Source organism: Cebidichthys violaceus, unplaced genomic scaffold (assembly GCF_023349555.1).
Source record: "Cebidichthys violaceus isolate CVI_PGR_0920_01 unplaced genomic scaffold, fCebVio1.0.p SCAF_93, whole genome shotgun sequence".
NCBI classification, from domain to species: Eukaryota; Metazoa; Chordata; class Actinopteri; order Perciformes; family Stichaeidae; genus Cebidichthys; species Cebidichthys violaceus.
In genome coordinates, this window is record NW_027176979.1 from 127,501 (window position 1) to 145,000 (window position 17,500).

Here is a 17,500-nt window from a genome sequence, read left to right on the forward strand (position 1 = left end):
AAACAACATGGCTGGATGGCACTAAAGCATTGGTTCCCAAACCCGGCCTCGGATCCCCAAGGAGCCCCGAAATAGATCTGACCCGTCATGAACTGTTGACAGCATAGAAAAGTATACGAAACAAGATTGTAGTTCTGCTCTATAGGTTGTGTTTGAATCAGGCGGCAACCTCCGGTTCTGAAAAGTTGAACCGATGCAAAAGTGTCTTAAACTTTCATTCTGTGACCGATCAGTGTTCAGCTGAGCGACTCCTCTGGTTGTATAGAAGTCTAGTCTAAAATGACTCTACTTCTCTCTTGATTTATTCCCTCAGTAAACATTGTAAACATGAGTTTATGGTCTCAATCTCTAGTTTACAGTCTTCTTCAATACAGCATGATGTTCATTTAGTACATTATGCTCCATTTAGAGTCAGAGACGTATTCAGAGTTTCAATCGTCACTCCCGACTCCTTCCGTTGCAAAAATCCAAGATGGCGTCGGACAAAATGTCAAACTCGACAGGCTTCAAAACCACAGTTCACAAACCAATGGGTGACGTCACGGTGACGACGTCCACCCATTAATCATTTTGTATTAATAAACAACAATAAATAACTTTTTTTATTTTTTAAAGCCTACTTTAGACCACTCAAAGTTTTCATGGGACCCCCTGTCCTCACCCCGAGGTCAGGGGGGGGGCCTCATTGTTTGACCTGGTCTGAAGCCATAAGGTCATGCAACGGGTGACAATGAGCCAAAAATAGAAATTGTTTTAATGGGCCACAAGCCAAGAAAGCTTAAAGGTGCAATAAAAAGAACCAATTAGATAAAAGAACGACCGCTGTGATCTCTTTATTGTGCGTTAACTAAACAACACGTCAGAACTTTAATGGTGTGTGTGTGTGTGTGTGTGTGTGTGTGTGTGTGTGTGTGTGTGTGTGTGTGTGTGTGTGTGTGTGTGTGTGTGTGTGTGTGTGTGTGTGTGTGTGTGTGTGTGTGTGTGTGTGTGTGTGTTCAGAGGGTAAAGGCCGCTGCTCAATGACAGGATGTTTGCTGCAGAGGCGGAGTGTGTGACACACTCACACTCTCACACAGGTGTGGCAGCTCAACCTTGGAGGGAAAAAGGAAAGGAAGTTAGAAAGAGGTGTGTGTGTGTGAGAAAGGAGACGTGAAAAAAAAACAACCAAAGAAAACAGGCGGGTGGAGAGAGTGAAAGAGTCGAAATAGACAAAGAGAAAAAGACAGAAATACAAAGAGATAAATGAGTGTGTTGAGTCTGGAAAAACAGAGATTAGGAATGTAGAAAGCAGGATGTGGCAACCTCTCCTGTGTGTGTGTGTGTGTGTGTGTGTGTGTGTGTGTGTGTGTGTGTGTGTGTGTGTGTGTGTGTGTGTGTGTGTGTGTGTGTGTGTGTGTGTGTGTGTGTGTGTGTGTGTTGAAGAATATACTCCGTCATTATCAGTGTTGTGTCACCCGTGGGTGAGGCAGCACTCTCCCAGAGCTCCACCTAAACCCGAGGTTGCTGAAACATGTTTGGACCACAGCTGGTCTGCTGACAGCGAAGCTGAGCTGCAGATTCACCAGGTGGATCAAAGGGGTTTCACACACACACACACACACACACACACACACACACACACTCTCTGTAGGACACAATGCATGTCTGCACACAGTGTTGAAAGTCAGTTTGCTGTTGCTTAATGAAGCAGAGATAAATATATTTGGTAACTATGGAGGGTAACTATGGAGGCTCCGGTGTGATTGTGTACTGATGTACTGATAAGTGCTTCTGTCCGGCTTTAATTCCAATGAAACGTACAAAGACGCGTGTGACGGACGTGGCTGCTGATTATAGTGTTTCATGATCTACTCCCAAGCGTGAGGGGAGATCATGCGTTCGGTTGAGTGTGAGCGCTGTGTGTGTGCATCTGTCCGTCTGTCCGAAGCAAATCTCGCATTCTACTGGACCCATCGGCCTGATGTGTGTTTGTTCTATTTCATGACTGGATGCTCGAGGACCTCTCGTGGTTGCAGTGATTCACAACGTTTGAAAAACCTTTTTTATTGATTGTTTTATGGCAACGACCTGTCACTCAAAGCAGCCGAGCCCTAAGTATATAACTTAAACAAGTGAGTTGTATAAAAATAATAAATCCCTGTTTTCTTTTATCTTGACTGTTGCTGGGTGAATGAGGCATGTTGTAAAGTTTCTCTCTCTGCTTCCAGTCTTTGTGTGAAGCTCGGTCCTGAGCTTTCTGATCGGACACAGAGATGAAACACCTCATTCCTCCACCTCATACAAGTTCTAACTACAAGAAAACAGTCTCATAATATCTGATTTAATTGTGTCTTTGACACGTTTCACCCGGACCTCGTGTCTCAACCAACTGTGAAACTAAAGACAGCAGATAAGCAAATTGAATTATCATAAACGTCAGAGTTTTCCTTTAATACATACTTTGTTATTATAGGAGAGAAAAATGTAGACTGAGGGATTACAATTGACTGGAATGTTTTGTCTGCTTAACTCTGAAGTGTGTGTGGGTGTGGGTGTGGGTGTGGTAGGTACCAGCTGGTACAGTGAGGTCTGATTAATGAGTAACGTTACCCTGCAGCACTCTGTTCTGCTCTGCTAAAAGAAAGCTAAACCTGGACATCAGCAGGTTTGTTTTCAGATCTGCGCTCAGTGTTTGGTGGGGGGGGGGACTGTAGATTGAAGCTGTGGTGTCGGCAGTTAAACTTTACAGACTGTAGGAACTGAAAAAAGAAAGTGTTAAAGTAATCTCAAAGATTTTGGCTCACTATCTCTATGAGGTCACGGTAACACAATGGTGATTGAGCTTATGGCCCCCTGATGAAGGCCCTTCTATTTACAGTGTTATGAGTGTGAAACAATCACAAGCGGCACAGTTAACAGTGGTTGGGCTGCCAGAGACGGTAGGCGGAGCTTCAGCTCACTTCTCACGTCTGTGAAGGGGTGCACCGTTACTATGGCTGAACATAGAATGAAAAGAACAAAAACTACAGACGATTAAACTTCAAAAACAAATCTAAAGAAAAACTGACTTGACGTCACACAGACAACTCCTGCTATTACCGCTATCAAAGAGAACACAACGGAAATCTAATAGTCAGAATCTAACTTTAATTTATATCTCGACTTTGTATCTTCTTCCTCTCCCTATACCTCTGGTGTCTTGTTGAATTTAATTTTATTCCAGTTTTTCAACCTTCTAGGGTCGTTGATTTCTTTTAATTTCAATATGGTTGTAAAATCAGCTTAGCGAGACTTTAAAGAACATCATGTTGGGTTTTATTGTTAAAGTTACGTCATCAGACCCTCCTCGCTGGAACCGGTCTCTCAAGTTCTGGTCTGGGAGTTGGTGGTGTAGATGCAGTGTCACAGGAGAACCAACAAACAGCAGTTTTTTTTAATTCTTAGAAACTTGAATCTGACCTCAGGTCTGTCTGTTTCTCTCCGTCAGACTCTAAAGCCATCGTGGATGGGAACCTGAAGCTGATCCTGGGTCTGGTCTGGACTCTGATTCTGCACTACTCCATCTCCATGCCAATCTGGGAGGGCGAGGAAGAAAAGGTAACGATCCAGGTTTTATTAACTTGTGTTCAGCTCGTGACTTCTGACAAAAATTGGCATTAAGTGATTAAAAAAAACTGAAGATTAAAAAGACAACAACCAGTTGCTGCACAAATACTTAAATGACTGACGTACGCTGGTTCTGGTTTCTGCAGCCGGAGTCAAAAACACCGAAGCAGCGTCTGCTGGGCTGGATCCAACACAAACTCCCCGATGTGCCGATCAACAACTTCAGCCACGACTGGAGGAACGGCAAGGCACTGGGAGCACTGGTGGACAGCTGTGCACCAGGTACTGTGTGTGTGTGTGTGTGTGTGTGTGTGTGTGTGTGTGTGTGTGTGTGTGTGTGTGTGTGTGTGTGTGTGTAACTAGTTTTGTCTTTTCCTGTTGTGGTTCACTCTGTTGCTGTGTGTCGTTTGCAGGTCTGTGTCCGGACTGGGAGACCTGGGATCCAGTGAAACCGGTGGAGAACGCCACCGAGGCCATGCGGCTGGCTGATGACTGGCTGGGCATCCCGCAGGTTAGATTCCCTCTGACTCTGTTCCACATCTGCTTCTTCAGTGTGACCTTTAACCTTTATTTAAAGCTTTACTGGTATTATTATTATCTCAGTAAAGTTTTTTGTTGGGTTAGAAGTTATGATATCAGAAACATCAAAAATACAAAGTAAAGCAAATATAGATTTTATTTACTGAACTTCTCAGCATGCTGTGCAGTCAAAGGCCTCCCGTATGTTGTGTCCTTGCAGCTCCTTCACAATAAAAGCCCTTCTTCCCCAAACGGGGCTTTTTTTTATTATGCCAACTCGTGCTTCCTCGCGTCCTCTCTCCTCCTGTCAGCTGGAAATACTTGAAGAAATGATTTCTTGCTCTGAAAGTATTCAGTTTAGTTTTATTTGATTGTTCGGTTTATTCGACCTGTGATAAGGCTATAAGGCTTTTGGCCTCCCTTACAAATTATATTATTTATATTGTTAAATGTTTCATTTTATGAGCTATTAAATAAAAGGAAAATAAATTCTCCTTCCGCCACCATGGAGGATCTTCCAATCCCTTAAATGCACCTCGAGGAGACAAGGAGGCTTCTAGAGGAGCTTAGAAAGAGGAAACACAGGTGTGTCATAAGTGGTCGTCTTTTATCAGTGGAGTGAGGTGTAGATGCAGCGCCTCCATCTATGGCACAAAGTTTGAAGCGACTTAAGTTGTATTAAGATGCTATAGAACCGAGGTTTGCTGGGAGGAGCTAAGACGCTAGGAGACCCGTTAGCATAATGAAAAGCTAGTGTCGGATAAATACAAAGGAAGGAGGCGTCTCTGAGGGCTTTTGACGATGCACACGCTTTGTGTTCATTGTAGCCTGGACTGCTAACAATGCTAACGTCTAATAGATTCGTACGGATGCAGCGACGGTTGCTTCGTCACATTTTACTCTTCATCACGCAGCCCAATAGAGAACAGAAGTCACAGCAGAGGAAACTCACCGAACCACAGTTTGTATTTTTACACACTTTAGTTTGAAGCCGAGAGGAAGCAACTCGAGCTGAAAAGGAAATGTACTTTAATGACTTATGCAACTAAATAACTAGTAACTTCTGTCACTTTTGAATCATTTTAAAAGGTCTTTCTTGTTATTTTTAATAGTTTCTCTGCAGATATGAGAGCTGATTTTTTTACTATGATTATGAACGCTCCCTTTCAGTCGACTGGTTCTGTGTCATGGCTGACTTACGTTATGCTCTGCTTCCTGTCAGTCAGGTGACACCCACAGGAAGTCTCCTCCAGAAACAACATAGCTGACCAACTTCACCGTCACACCCATGACGTTAACTTAGACCACCTTTTGTCTGCTGGAACACTAGTTCGTCCCAGTCGAGGGTAGAGTTTGCTGAGCGAAGCAGAATGACTTAAGGGGGAAAATGTTGGAACATGACGTGAGCGGAAAAGAAAGGAGCGGTGACTGTTTAATGAAGCCGGTGTGACTCAGAGTTCAGGACATCCCAGTCCTCATAGCGGGTCTGTTTTTACTGGTCTGGGCTCCTTTGTTCCAGTGAATGGAAATCTTAATGAGACAGCATACAGGGATATTTTAGACAATAGTGTTCTAACTCTGCTGCAGCAGTTCGGTGAGGACCGTTTCCTGTTTTTTAACGTGTCGATACCCCCCCGAACACAAAGCCAGCTCCATAAATGGATGTTTTTCCCAGTTTGGTGTGGAAGAACTTGACTGGTCAGCACAGAGGGTTGAACTGGAACGCAGACTGTGAGCCAAACCTGATCCCCCAGCATCAGTGTTGGACCTCACTGATGCTTGTGGCTGAATGGGAACAAATCCCTGAAACCAGGTTTCAAAAATCTTGTTTAACACCTGAAACCAGAAGAGCCACGTTCACTAAAGTATAAAACTGATTTATTTACTGTGTGTGTGTGTGTGTGTGTGTGTGTGTGTGTGTGTGTGTGTGTGTGTGTGTGTGTGTGTGTGTGTGTGTGTGTGTGTGTGTGTGTGTGTGTGTGTGTGTGTGTGTGTGTGTGTGTGTGTGTGTGTGTGTGTGTGTGTGTGTGTGTGTGTGTGTGTAGGTGATGGCTCCGGAGGAGATCATTGATCCCAGTGCGGACGAACAGTCAGTGATGACCTACCTGTCTCAGTTCCCCAAAGCCAAACTGAAGCCAGGAGCTCCACTCAAACCCAAACTCAACCCCAAGAAGGCCCGAGCATACGGACCAGGTACACACACACTCTCTCACACACACACACACACACAGAGAGCATCAAATGATGACGAGGTACAACAAACAAAAACGTTATCAGACATTTTTGGACACATTCTGCTCACTCGTCATTGTCTTTAGACCGGTTGTTGATTTGATGAGCTTTGAAGAGCTTCTGTGTTTGTGATCAGTTCCCCCCCACAGTGTGTGTCTGCTAACGGGAACATTGTTTGTTTGACAATGTGAGGAAGTAAGCAGCTGTTAGTCTGAACAAAGGACTACGCTCCTATCTGACACAAACACACACAATACTAAATTTGCAAAGAAAGAAAGAAAGAAAGAAAGAACATTCTGTGTACAAGCACATGTAAAATAAAGGAAAAAAATATCTCGATGAGAATAATAAGAGGCACCAATAAGAGTTTCAATATGCTCTTCTAGAAAGGAAAGAACTGAATTTTTGTGGTGAATTTAAGAAAAAAAAAATCACATTTTGTGCTTTTTATTGTTTGTTTCATTCTATTCCTGTCAGTGTTTTCTATAATGTCATTATTTTACATCTGCAGCTAGTTGCAGCTGTCCTTTGAAGTCATCGATAACATTCATACCTGACTATCTGTTGATGTTCTTCTTCTGCAGGTATTGAACCGACGGGGAACAGAGTGCTGCGTCCTGCTGTCTTCACAGTGGACACGTTCAGTGCCGGTCAGGGTCAGGTGACCATCTACCTGGATCATCCAGACGGGACCAGAGAGGAGGTACGCCCCCAGATCCTCCTCTTCCTCTGCCCCCCCTCACCTGTTTAATGACAAACCTGCTGTGATATTATATTTCTATATTGAACTCTGACACGTCCGTCTGTGCGTTTGCGTGTCGATCAGCTGAAGGCGGAGCCTAATGAGGGCAAGAAGACATTCAGCGTCACCTACGTTCCTAAAGTCGTGGGACCTCACCAGGTGAGCGTCACTCTTCTTCCTGTAAACGTGTCAAAATGAATACAATTATTTAAATGCATTATGCTCATGATGTATTTTCCATTTCCAGTGAAATTCTCCTAATTAACAGTAAGTTTTATGATAATCATCAGACCTGCCGATGTTTCTGGGTAATTGTAGTTTTTGTTTCCTAGGTGACGGTGATGTTTGCAGGCCAGCCGATTCCCAAAAGTCCGTTTGAGGTGAACGTGGACAAGGCGTTGGGCGACGCCTCCAAGGTCACGGTGAAAGGCCCGGGAATCGAACCTGTGGGCAACGTCGCCAACAACCCCACCTGCTTTGACATCTACACTGCAGGTCAGAAACGTTGGCCTTCGGTCCAATGAAAAGGTGTCCCCACTCAGCCCCGAGACAGGATGTGATGTCACAGACTGTGAACCACCTATCAGAGTGTAGCCTGGTTGTGTAACAATGACTTGCCTGAAAACACCCCCACGCCCTTTGTTTTCAAGTAAGCATTCCTACCGGAGGCATCTTGACATGCATCAGCTTGTCAGGAAGAATGTTTGGCAAGTCACTCATAGAAGTGGTCCTGGTGTTCTTTAGCTACTAAACAGCAAAAGGTCTTTGTTACATTCGTCGTTGCTCAGCCCAGCTTCGTCGTTGAACGACTTAAATGCCTCTGCCCTCCAGTTTGGAGAGATTTACTGACCGTCGGCACTTCTGAAGTCATGACCTCACAGTGAAGCTGCAGCGTTTACACAAACCGCCAACTCTGAATAAAAGCATGTGATTTATTAAGTTAGGCTGTTAGCCAGGCGACTCAGACGATGCAACATGTAAGACAACGTTGGGGTTAGCGGGAGTCCCATTTCTTCTATTTTGGGACTTTCAGTCGTCATGCCAAGCTAATATTTCCTGAACCGGTTTCTCCACCCAACCCATAGAGACCAAACTGATATCAAGCCTCCATCAAACTTATGGTAAGACGAGGCAAGTCGCCTAAGTAATGGAGCATTACTGGGGTTAGTAACGGTGATGCAATAACAGAACGGTTACACCCAGGCGGCAACCTCGAGGTGTGAAGAGTGAAGCCAATGCAGAAGTGCCTTAAAAATTGCATTCTCTCTGTATAATTCTTCAATACAGCATGATGTTCATTCAATAAATGATGGTCCATGTAGAGTCAAACAGACCATAAAGCAGGGGATGCTTTGTGAAGTTGAAGTCAGAGCCTGACCTGTTAGTTTCTCTGTAGGAGCCGGTACAGGAGACGTGACGGCCGTGATCAGAGACCCTCAGGGGCGCCAGAACGTTGTGGAGGCGATGATGGAGGACAAGGGCGACAGCACATATCGCTGCACCTACCGGCCCACCCAGGCCGGCCCGCACTCTGTCACCGTCACCTTCGGAGGGGTGGGGATCCCCAGGAGCCCTTTCGCCGTGGACGTGGGGCCTGGTGAGTCCTTTCAACTTCACCCTTTACAATAAATACACATAATCAAATGCACCGTAACAATCTCATCACCCTTACCGTACATGTTTTTGCAGCGTGCGTGCCGGGGGCGTGCAGGGCGACGGGTCGCGGCCTCCAGCCGTCGGGGATGAGGGTGAAGCAGGTCGGTGACTTCAAGGTGGACACCAGAAACGCCGGCAGCGGAGACCTGAAGGTGCTCATCAAAGGACCCAGTGAGTACCGCTCACTTTTAAAGAGACACAAAGTGAAACTGGAGCTCCCGAGTCCTGTTCCCGAAGTACGAAAACCTCATTGAGAGAAGTCGCAGGGGAATCATGGGAGATTTAGATTTAGATCGGTCCATCGGTCCATCGTTCCACCACTTTAGTCCAGAGATTCATGGCAACTACGGCCGATAAAGAAGCTTGTTTAGACTGATACTTTTCAAAATGTCAGGATGTTCTCTTAACTCGGATTTAATTTCTGATTACTCAGTTTTGTGTGTGTGTGTGTGTGTGTGTGTGTGTGTGTGTGTGTGTGTGTGTGTGTGTGTGTGTGTGTGTGTGTGTGTGTGTGTGTGTGTGTGTGTGTGTGTGTGTGTGTGTGTCTTCGTTCAGAAGGCATCGAGGAGCCGGTGAAGCAGATCTCCAGTCAGGACGGCGTGTTCTGCTATGAGTATTATCCCAACAGTCCCGGCAAACACACCGTCTCCATCACCTGGGGGGGGCAACACATCCCGAAGAGGTGAGCTGCATTTTGTGTGTGTGTGTTCAGAGAATGACCTCAGCACATTACCTCATCTGATCTGAATGGTTGGATCTGCAGGGAATGAAGACTGTAAGTGTGGGCCTCGTGTTCTCTGTAGAGCAGATTGTGTGAGTTTCAACTCACTTGTGAGGAAGCTGTCCGTGAGCTGTCCGTGAGCAGGTGTCTGTTTTGTTTCATCTAGCACTGACTGTGGGATCATTCGGCTAATGTAGCGAACAGAAAACACTTTCGGACGGAGAGGGAACCGGTTTTAGTTCTGCTTTTAGAAACCTGCATCTGCTACCTGCAGCGCTCCAACAGAAACCAGGATCATGTGCGTCAGGCAAACACTTGGTTTCCGAGCACGCTTTGTTGGTGCAGAACATAACAGCTGAGATGGTGAGAAATCAAGTCTCAACTGCAAACACGTGATCAGAAACCTGAGCACTGTTATGATCTTCTGTCCAGGGAGACAAATAATCAGGCTTCTCATGTTCCGCGTAAACATAATATCCTGAATATGATGACCAAATCAAAACCAGGATACTTGTGAGCATGTGAACGTCGTCATTGATGGGTGTGGTCAGAATTAAGCTCCGTTGCACCTGTAGCTACACTCTCAGTGATGTCACTGGGTCCTCCAGTACACCTCGACATCACCGCAGCAATGAGAAGTCAGATCACTGAAGATCTTCATGTGTTCCAGGGACAGTTCACCAGTGTTGATGTTAAATGTGGTAGATCTAGAACACCTTCATTCTCTTTGCTTGTTATGCAAGCTAGTTACGTTTTCAACAGCGAACATGTCTTCCCCGAATTTGAGAAACGCAGCGGTTAGAGTCTGAGGCTGCATTAGCAGTTCAAGAGGATGTGGCAATGCATCCTGGTACATGTAGGCACTGCAGGCACGGCTGCCAAGCAGGAGAACTCTGGTTTCTGCGTCATTGTAGAATGCACTGATGAAGGTATTGCTTCAATTTAATACATTTACCATCAACACAGATTGGATGTTTACATAAAAGTTGGCAAAAGTGACTCTTTTAAATTCCAACTGAAATTTAGATTTTAAATTACTTTTTGTGCAATTTTTCTTTTATTTTACAAAAGAGGGTATTTTGACCTATTCGTAGAAGCGGTTTCTGATCCTTTAGCCTGGATAGCGTTCAGCTGTTTCTCTCTCTTGGGTCCAGATGTGGTGATGTTAACTGTCCAGACTGTCAGCAGGTGACCCGCTGACCTCAGTGCTTCATACATTACAGATCATTTGAATCAGAGGGCTGGAATCACAGATGAGGCTGAGCTGCTTTCAGACCCGGGAGCTTAAACAGCCCGTTAGGCTGCTGGAAAGGAAGCGATGAGCTGACGCCAGTTAAAGTGCAGCTTTAGAACCAACGCTGAGCAGAAATATCTGTGTGAATAACTAATAATTACATTATGAATAATTACACGGGTGTTACTATTATTAGAAGTAGTGGTAGGAAGAGTATTTAGTGGAAAACTTTTGAAAAAGAAAACAAAGACAAAATTGAAGGTAAAAGGAAAAAAAAGGAAAAAAAGCAAAGGTCGTCTGAATGAAGACAGTAAATCCCAACAGACAGTTTTATTTAGCGTGAAGCTAGTTTCCATCTGAACACACACACACCTACACACACACCTACACACACACACACACACACCTACACACACACCTACACACACACACACACACACACACACACACACACACACAGAGCCAGTAACGACTGAAGGTTGGATTACAGCTCTGTGAGGCACTGAGGTTGTTGAATTGTGTGTTTGTGTGTGTTGACAGCCTCAAGGATGACCTCATGCAGTGTGCGGTCTTACTCCCTCTATATATACACACACACACACACACACACACACACACACACACACACACACACACACACACACACACACACAGAGTCACTATACATGTGTTATTACCACAGAGCAGTGAATTGTGTGGTTTTACTCGTTCTGACAGTCCTGCTCTCTTTTTCAGTCCATTCGAGGTGTCGGTGGGTCGGGAGGCGGGGCCTCAGCAGATCAGGGCCTGGGGTCCTGGCCTGGAGGGAGGCATTGCGGGTAAACCTGCCACCTTCGTGGTGGAGTCTGTCGGCACTGATGTCGGAGTTCTTGGTGGGTTTATTTTTGGTTTACTACTTTGTATTAGGATTTTAAACTGGAATCAGATCGGATTAAATGCCCTCTTCACCTTTCTATCTAATCCGAACCTGCGGCGTCTTCAGGTTTTGCCATTGAGGGACCTTCTCAGGCTAAAATCGAGTGCGAGGACCAGAACGACGGCTCATGCGATGTCCGTTACTGGCCGATGGAGGCCGGAGAATACGCCGTCCACGTGACCTGTGACGAGGAGGACATCGAACACAGCCCCTTCATGGCTCACATTGTCCCCGACAACAACAGCAGTGACCCGGAGAAGGTCAGTGAGATACAAAAGAAACAGGATGTCGGCCAGTAACGCTGCGATTGTTTTTTATTTCACTCAATGCCGACCCATTAAATATGGCTGGACTTGCACCCGATAATAATGATCAATAATCTCTAATAGTCAGTTTTGGTTTTGTGGTTGTAGGTTCAGGCGTTCGGTCCGGGGCTGGAGAAGACCGGCTGCCTGGTCAGCCAACCTGCCGAGTTCACTGTCAGCGCTAAGGATGCTGGGAAAGGACCTCTGAAGATCACGGCTCAGGTAAGACGCATAAATCATCAACGCAGACACAACCACCTCAAGGTTTAATGACGAGCGTGTCGACACTCACAGCCACACGTTTCATGACATCTTGTGTGTTTTTACAGCTTTCTGTCACTACAAGTACAATTGTGAGAGTTTTTTGTCTAATTTTTATGCAGCTACATGTTTGGACTTTAGTTTCTATTTGAGGAAGCTTTGACCATCTTGTCTGTCTGTCTGTCTGTCTTCTTGTCTGTCTTCCTGTCTGTCTTTCTGTCAGGACGCAGAGGGACTTCCTGTGGAGGTGAAGGTGAGGAGTAAAGGTGATGGGCTCTACTCCTGCTCCTACACGCCCACCTCCTCTCTCAAACACACCGTGGCCGTCACCTGGGGAGGAGTCAGCGTCCCCAACAGCCCCTTCAGGGTAAGCAGCCGATCACAGCTCCCTGTTAAAACAGGAAGCGCCGTCCCGTCCAAACCAGAGGATCCGGTTGAGGCAGGACGCGCTAAAGCCGTCCAGTCAGAAGCTTTAGTTAAGGCCGAGTGCGTCAAAGTCGTCCAGTCGGAGTCGGTCGTTCGAGAGGAAAGCTTTAAGACGCTGCAGTCAGAATGTAAAGATGGCGACAGTAAAATGAAAAAGAAGCCTCTGATCATCATCACGTACACCGAGGAGAGGTACAGCTCCTAGTTCAGCTGCACAGGAACACATCACAGAAGTACTTTCTTATTGTAAACAACTCTATTGAAATATGTGCTGGTGAGAAAACTCCTTCAACTTTAGATACTTTAAGAGAAAACTACTGGAACAAAAATACAAAAAGATGTAGACGATGTCTAAAATATTGCATAATGAAGGTTTTAATGACTCCAGAATTGAGCGTGATGGAAAATATTAGAACAACCAAAGGTGTCTTTTTATGTGCAAGAACTCATTTAAAATCAGTAAGTGAATGAATGAATGAATGAATGTGTCTCCATCACAGACAGCGTAGTGAAATGTCCCATCTCTAATCAAGAGTTAGCTCCGTTATCTTACAGCAATACTTACACATTTTGGGAAATCAGCCTTTTTGTTGGATGAACAGATCAACATCGTGTGTGTGTGTGTGTGTGTGTGTGTGTGTGTGTGTAAAGTGAGCTGAAGTCAGGTGTTTTTTTTTCCCAGCTGTTGCCAGTCTTTATGCTAAGCTAGGCTAACCATATCCTAAGTGCAAAGATACGGTGTTTTAATTGGTGAGCCTTAGAGATGTTGGTAGGTGTGTTTTAACTGTAGGCGCAGCTATGCTAGCGGTCTCCATCCTGTTTACTGTCTTCATGCTAAGCTAGGCCAAACACACCTCCAGCTCCGTATTCTTTCAAACAGTATCAATATTAACAGGCTGATTAACTAGCTTTCACCATATACTCCCTTGTCTGCAGCTCATATAGTTTGCTCAGCTGTTTATGTGCCAAAGAGACTTAACATCTGAAGATTTCTTAGTTTTTTCCTGAATCTCTGAACCGCAAACTTTGATTTGAAACCATTCCTGATATGAAACATGTCATTTACACACAACAATGCTTTGTTTTTAAGAACCATGCCCATCACTAATGTCCACTATATTATCAAATATTTTAATTGCAACGTATGTGTTGAACAAATCCTATTGTATTTTTCATATTTTATATGTAATCGTAGTTCATTACCCACACTGTAACTTCTGTCTATGCACTGTAACGACCTTTGGTTTGTTTTCCACATCCTCACTAATCATAACTTTATCATGATCATAACGAGTTAAATCTAACTGAAGTTGTTTTTATGTAGATTTTACTGACGATGATTTAACCACCACATGCACTAACCAGTCTTTTCTGCACTGTAACCACCGTCCATGCACTGTAACCCGCTTTGTTCGTTGTGTTTTTTAACATTTTTTCACTTCACTCATCTGAACCTCATCAAGATACAAACCAGTGAAAAGCTTTTGGCATTTCATTTGCAACAATTCAGAGAGGGAAATGAAATGAAGCGCTAGTACTAAATCTATCCATGTATATACTAAACAACATCTACTTAATCTGACACTTAAGTTTTTGTGAAAGTCAGTGCGCGTTGCATTTTATTTTAATATTCTAGCAGGGCGAGCACGCTCGCTAAAGCTATGGATTAGAATGGTGATGAAACTGCAAAAGAATCGCCCACAAAGCCTGTTAAACGAGACGCTCTAAAGCCGGGATCAGAGACTTCTGGGTGAGGAGAGCTTCACCCCAAAACCCCCAAACGTTCTCCCAAGACATTTTCTGATTGCCAGATAGTCTAAATGAAAAAAGTCTAGTACTGAACAACCACATTTGAATCTGATTCAGCCCTAGCTATTTGCCCAAATGTTGAAAACAACTTTCCCAGCAACACTAGCTCCGCCTTGTTTGTCCCATCCAACCAAGCCAGTGAGACATCACGGCCTTGTTGCTGCTCGGGTTGCATTAAAACCTGCCTGAGTGTGACCAAGCTAACCTCCGGGTGAAGCTGGTGAAACATGGAAAGCACAAACTTTAATTTTCATGTTTTAAGCGTGAGAGGTTCAGATGAGTGAAGCTCTGCTGTCGTCTTCACAGCATGTGACTTTGAATGAAAACCTTTTGACTTCAAATGTGTAACTCATGAAGTAAAAACACCCTGTATTTGAAAAGTTCTTACTGAACAATGAAACCTCATTGAGCTCCTTATTATGTCCTCATTTATGATGATTGAAGATATTTAATGCAAGTCTACTCCGAGACCTGTTGATATAAAACAGAGTGAAGAGGTTTTCATCAGTTGAGAGCACTAACCAGTCATCTTTGCACTGTAACCTCCCTTTTTAATTTGAGTTTTAATCACAGTTGGAGAGATTTGTTTGCCTTGTACTTATCGCTGTGAGGTTTCTCACTTTATCAGCTGTCTTCCTGTCTCCCTGTTGGTATAAGGTTTTTATAGTTTCACCCGCAGGGTAAATAGCTCTCATGAGAAACGTCTCAGTTGGCCATAGATGTGTCTGGATATGTGATTGTGTGCTGTTTGGAATTTCACGACAAAGCCAACAGACCTCAGGAGTTGGCAAAGACGTCGGAGGTACAAAGTCCAAAAGTTGTAAGATAGCGGTTGCAGTTCTTAGAGACTTTGTGAAGTGAAAGTTTGATACGAACACTGCTTCGTAGTATTTGTTCAACGCTTTCCTTATCAATCATAGAAACAAAAAGAACATTCTGCAACAGACCGAGATGTTAGTGTGTCTTGTTGCCCTGATGTACTGGTCCACACATCATTTCAACCGGTCCAGAGGAGTTCGTACTCGTCCAAAACGTTTTATTCCAGAAGATTAGAGCTGATGTATTTGTGATGAATCAGCAGGCTTGTTGGGAGCTGCAGCCGCCTGCGGGCACCGACTGCGCCTTTTCTCCAACTCTGATGTTGATACAGTAGATGGATAGAAGGTAAACAGTCACACCCAAAAACTCAGCACTGCTGGGAACACACGGCCGGGACACCTTTTCATTAGAAGTGGGAGGGTGAAGCGAGGTTCATGGTGGAGACCTGACCTGACCTCGACTGTCAATAAGAAATCAAGGCTCTGATGGAAAACAGCTCAAAACTGCACTTTTTCTGTTATTTGTTCTTTTGTATTGAAAACAGAATATTTACCTTTGATGACAAGGGCTTGTTTAAAAGTAAGTTTTAAGACGCAGTGAAACTGTTGAGCTCAACTTTGACATGTGAATGTGTGCTGTAAACCTGCTCTGCATGAACTGTTCCTCAGAAGAACCGTGACCTGCAGTCAGTTGTGAAACAGGAATCAATGGTACGAGTAGCTCTTCAACAAACCGGTCGGATAAATTAGCCGGTCGCTAACAGAACGGTACCGTGGTGGGTTGTCGGGACTAGCGTGCTACATGCTACTCACCTGTAAACCCACAAGTACACAAATCTACATCTTCAATGAGCACATCCGTGTTTGAATCCTCGGGTTGAAGTTAGGTTCACAGATCAAACTTTAACTTCAATCACAAACCTGGAAGACGGCTGATAAACAAAGTCAGATCGACACTTCTAAGCTTCTCACTCTGAGTTCTAGTTTGGTTATACTCCTGTAGGTTGACTTTTAAAATGTGTATTACGTTATGATGATTGGGTAACTCTTACAGTAAAATCTTTTAGAGGAAAGTTTCATTCCTGAATGTTTTCCAAAGGTTCATTTAGTCAATGGTTTTCTTCTGTTTGTGCATGCATCCATGCAATGCATGCGTTTCTTAATGATTACATTGTTCTGTCTAACAAGAGTGCATCTGTAACTAACCTGTTGAATGAAACTCACCTTAATCTTCAGCTGTGCTAAAACCTCAACATCATTTCTATCCACTTGAATCGTAAGTGGAAGTTAGATTGGTTTAAAAATAAATGCTGATGTCACATTGAAATGTTTTACTGTGTTGTTTGCTTCATTTGCTTTAGAGTTTGCTGACTCGCATGACCTCATTGTTTTGTTTTATTCTTTGAGAGTATTGTTATATCATTATTATTTTCCCAGTCACTAAACGGTGTATTTCAAATTTCAGTTCAATATTATGTTTAACTACAGAAATTAAGATTTTATAATCCTCAATATGTTGCAAATAGAAGTAGTTTTAAAACTCGTTTAAAACTTGGCAAAAGTGAAAATGTAGAAGTAGATACAATTACATCCAAAAACTGCATAAAGCTTTTTGGTTTTCTTTGTTTGAGGAATTATTTTTGTGCCTTTTTGTTTGTGAGAAAAATAAGTGACTACAATGCCCATCAGGATCTCACTATGACTTTAAATATACACACACCACACTGACCATAAATATCACTACATGTGTACAGAAAACATTGTGTAACTGTGTGTTAAGTGAGTGATAATTATGTATAATTGTGTTTAACGATAAAGCTCAATCTCTAATGTTTTTGGGTAAGACTAGCTTACTGACTCCACCCTCCAGGATTTGTCTGGACTTGAATCCCCTGTTGTTTTATACAGTTAACCTCTTGCTGAGTGTTTTTCAGCCAGTGTGCTGCAGAACGTGTCTTGAGCAAATATAAAAGAAAACCTAGAGCGCTTTCTGATTTATTATGAGCTGATCACTCTTACAAACTGTTATTTAGGCAAAAGACTTTGTAGTTTTACAATCTACTATCAGTTCTTTATTGCAGCCTCTGAAGCTGCTGCTGGAAAGTGAGCTACCATTGTATAGCTTAATCGTTTTGCTGCAGTAGAAACTAAAGGAGATCTGTTCACTTTGAACACTTTTGACAAACAATAGCTTCCAAAACAATACGCATCTAAAGTTCAAAGTACCACAAGCCTCGTGGAACTTTCCGGGCCTCCTAGAGACGTAATATCTATTC

General features: G+C 43.8%; 1 protein-coding gene across 3 annotated transcripts in view; it reads left to right on the forward strand.

Moving 5' to 3' along the window:
- The window catches only part of flnbl (filamin B, like), a 59,245-nt gene that overhangs the window by 17,613 nt on the left and 24,132 nt on the right, over positions 1-17,500 (forward strand). For all 3 annotated transcript variants that reach the window (XM_068704492.1, XM_068704491.1, XM_068704493.1), the window contains exons 2-15: positions 3,467-3,576; positions 3,732-3,867; positions 3,999-4,096; positions 6,150-6,297; positions 6,921-7,039; positions 7,163-7,237; positions 7,411-7,573; positions 8,475-8,675; positions 8,768-8,905; positions 9,290-9,416; positions 11,425-11,561; positions 11,672-11,865; positions 12,019-12,132; positions 12,395-12,538. In XM_068704492.1, the coding sequence (XP_068560593.1) occupies positions 3,467-3,576; positions 3,732-3,867; positions 3,999-4,096; positions 6,150-6,297; positions 6,921-7,039; positions 7,163-7,237; positions 7,411-7,573; positions 8,475-8,675; positions 8,768-8,905; positions 9,290-9,416; positions 11,425-11,561; positions 11,672-11,865; positions 12,019-12,132; positions 12,395-12,538 (1,904 nt within the window). The remainder of the gene's footprint in view (positions 1-3,466; positions 3,577-3,731; positions 3,868-3,998; positions 4,097-6,149; positions 6,298-6,920; positions 7,040-7,162; positions 7,238-7,410; positions 7,574-8,474; positions 8,676-8,767; positions 8,906-9,289; positions 9,417-11,424; positions 11,562-11,671; positions 11,866-12,018; positions 12,133-12,394; positions 12,539-17,500) is intronic.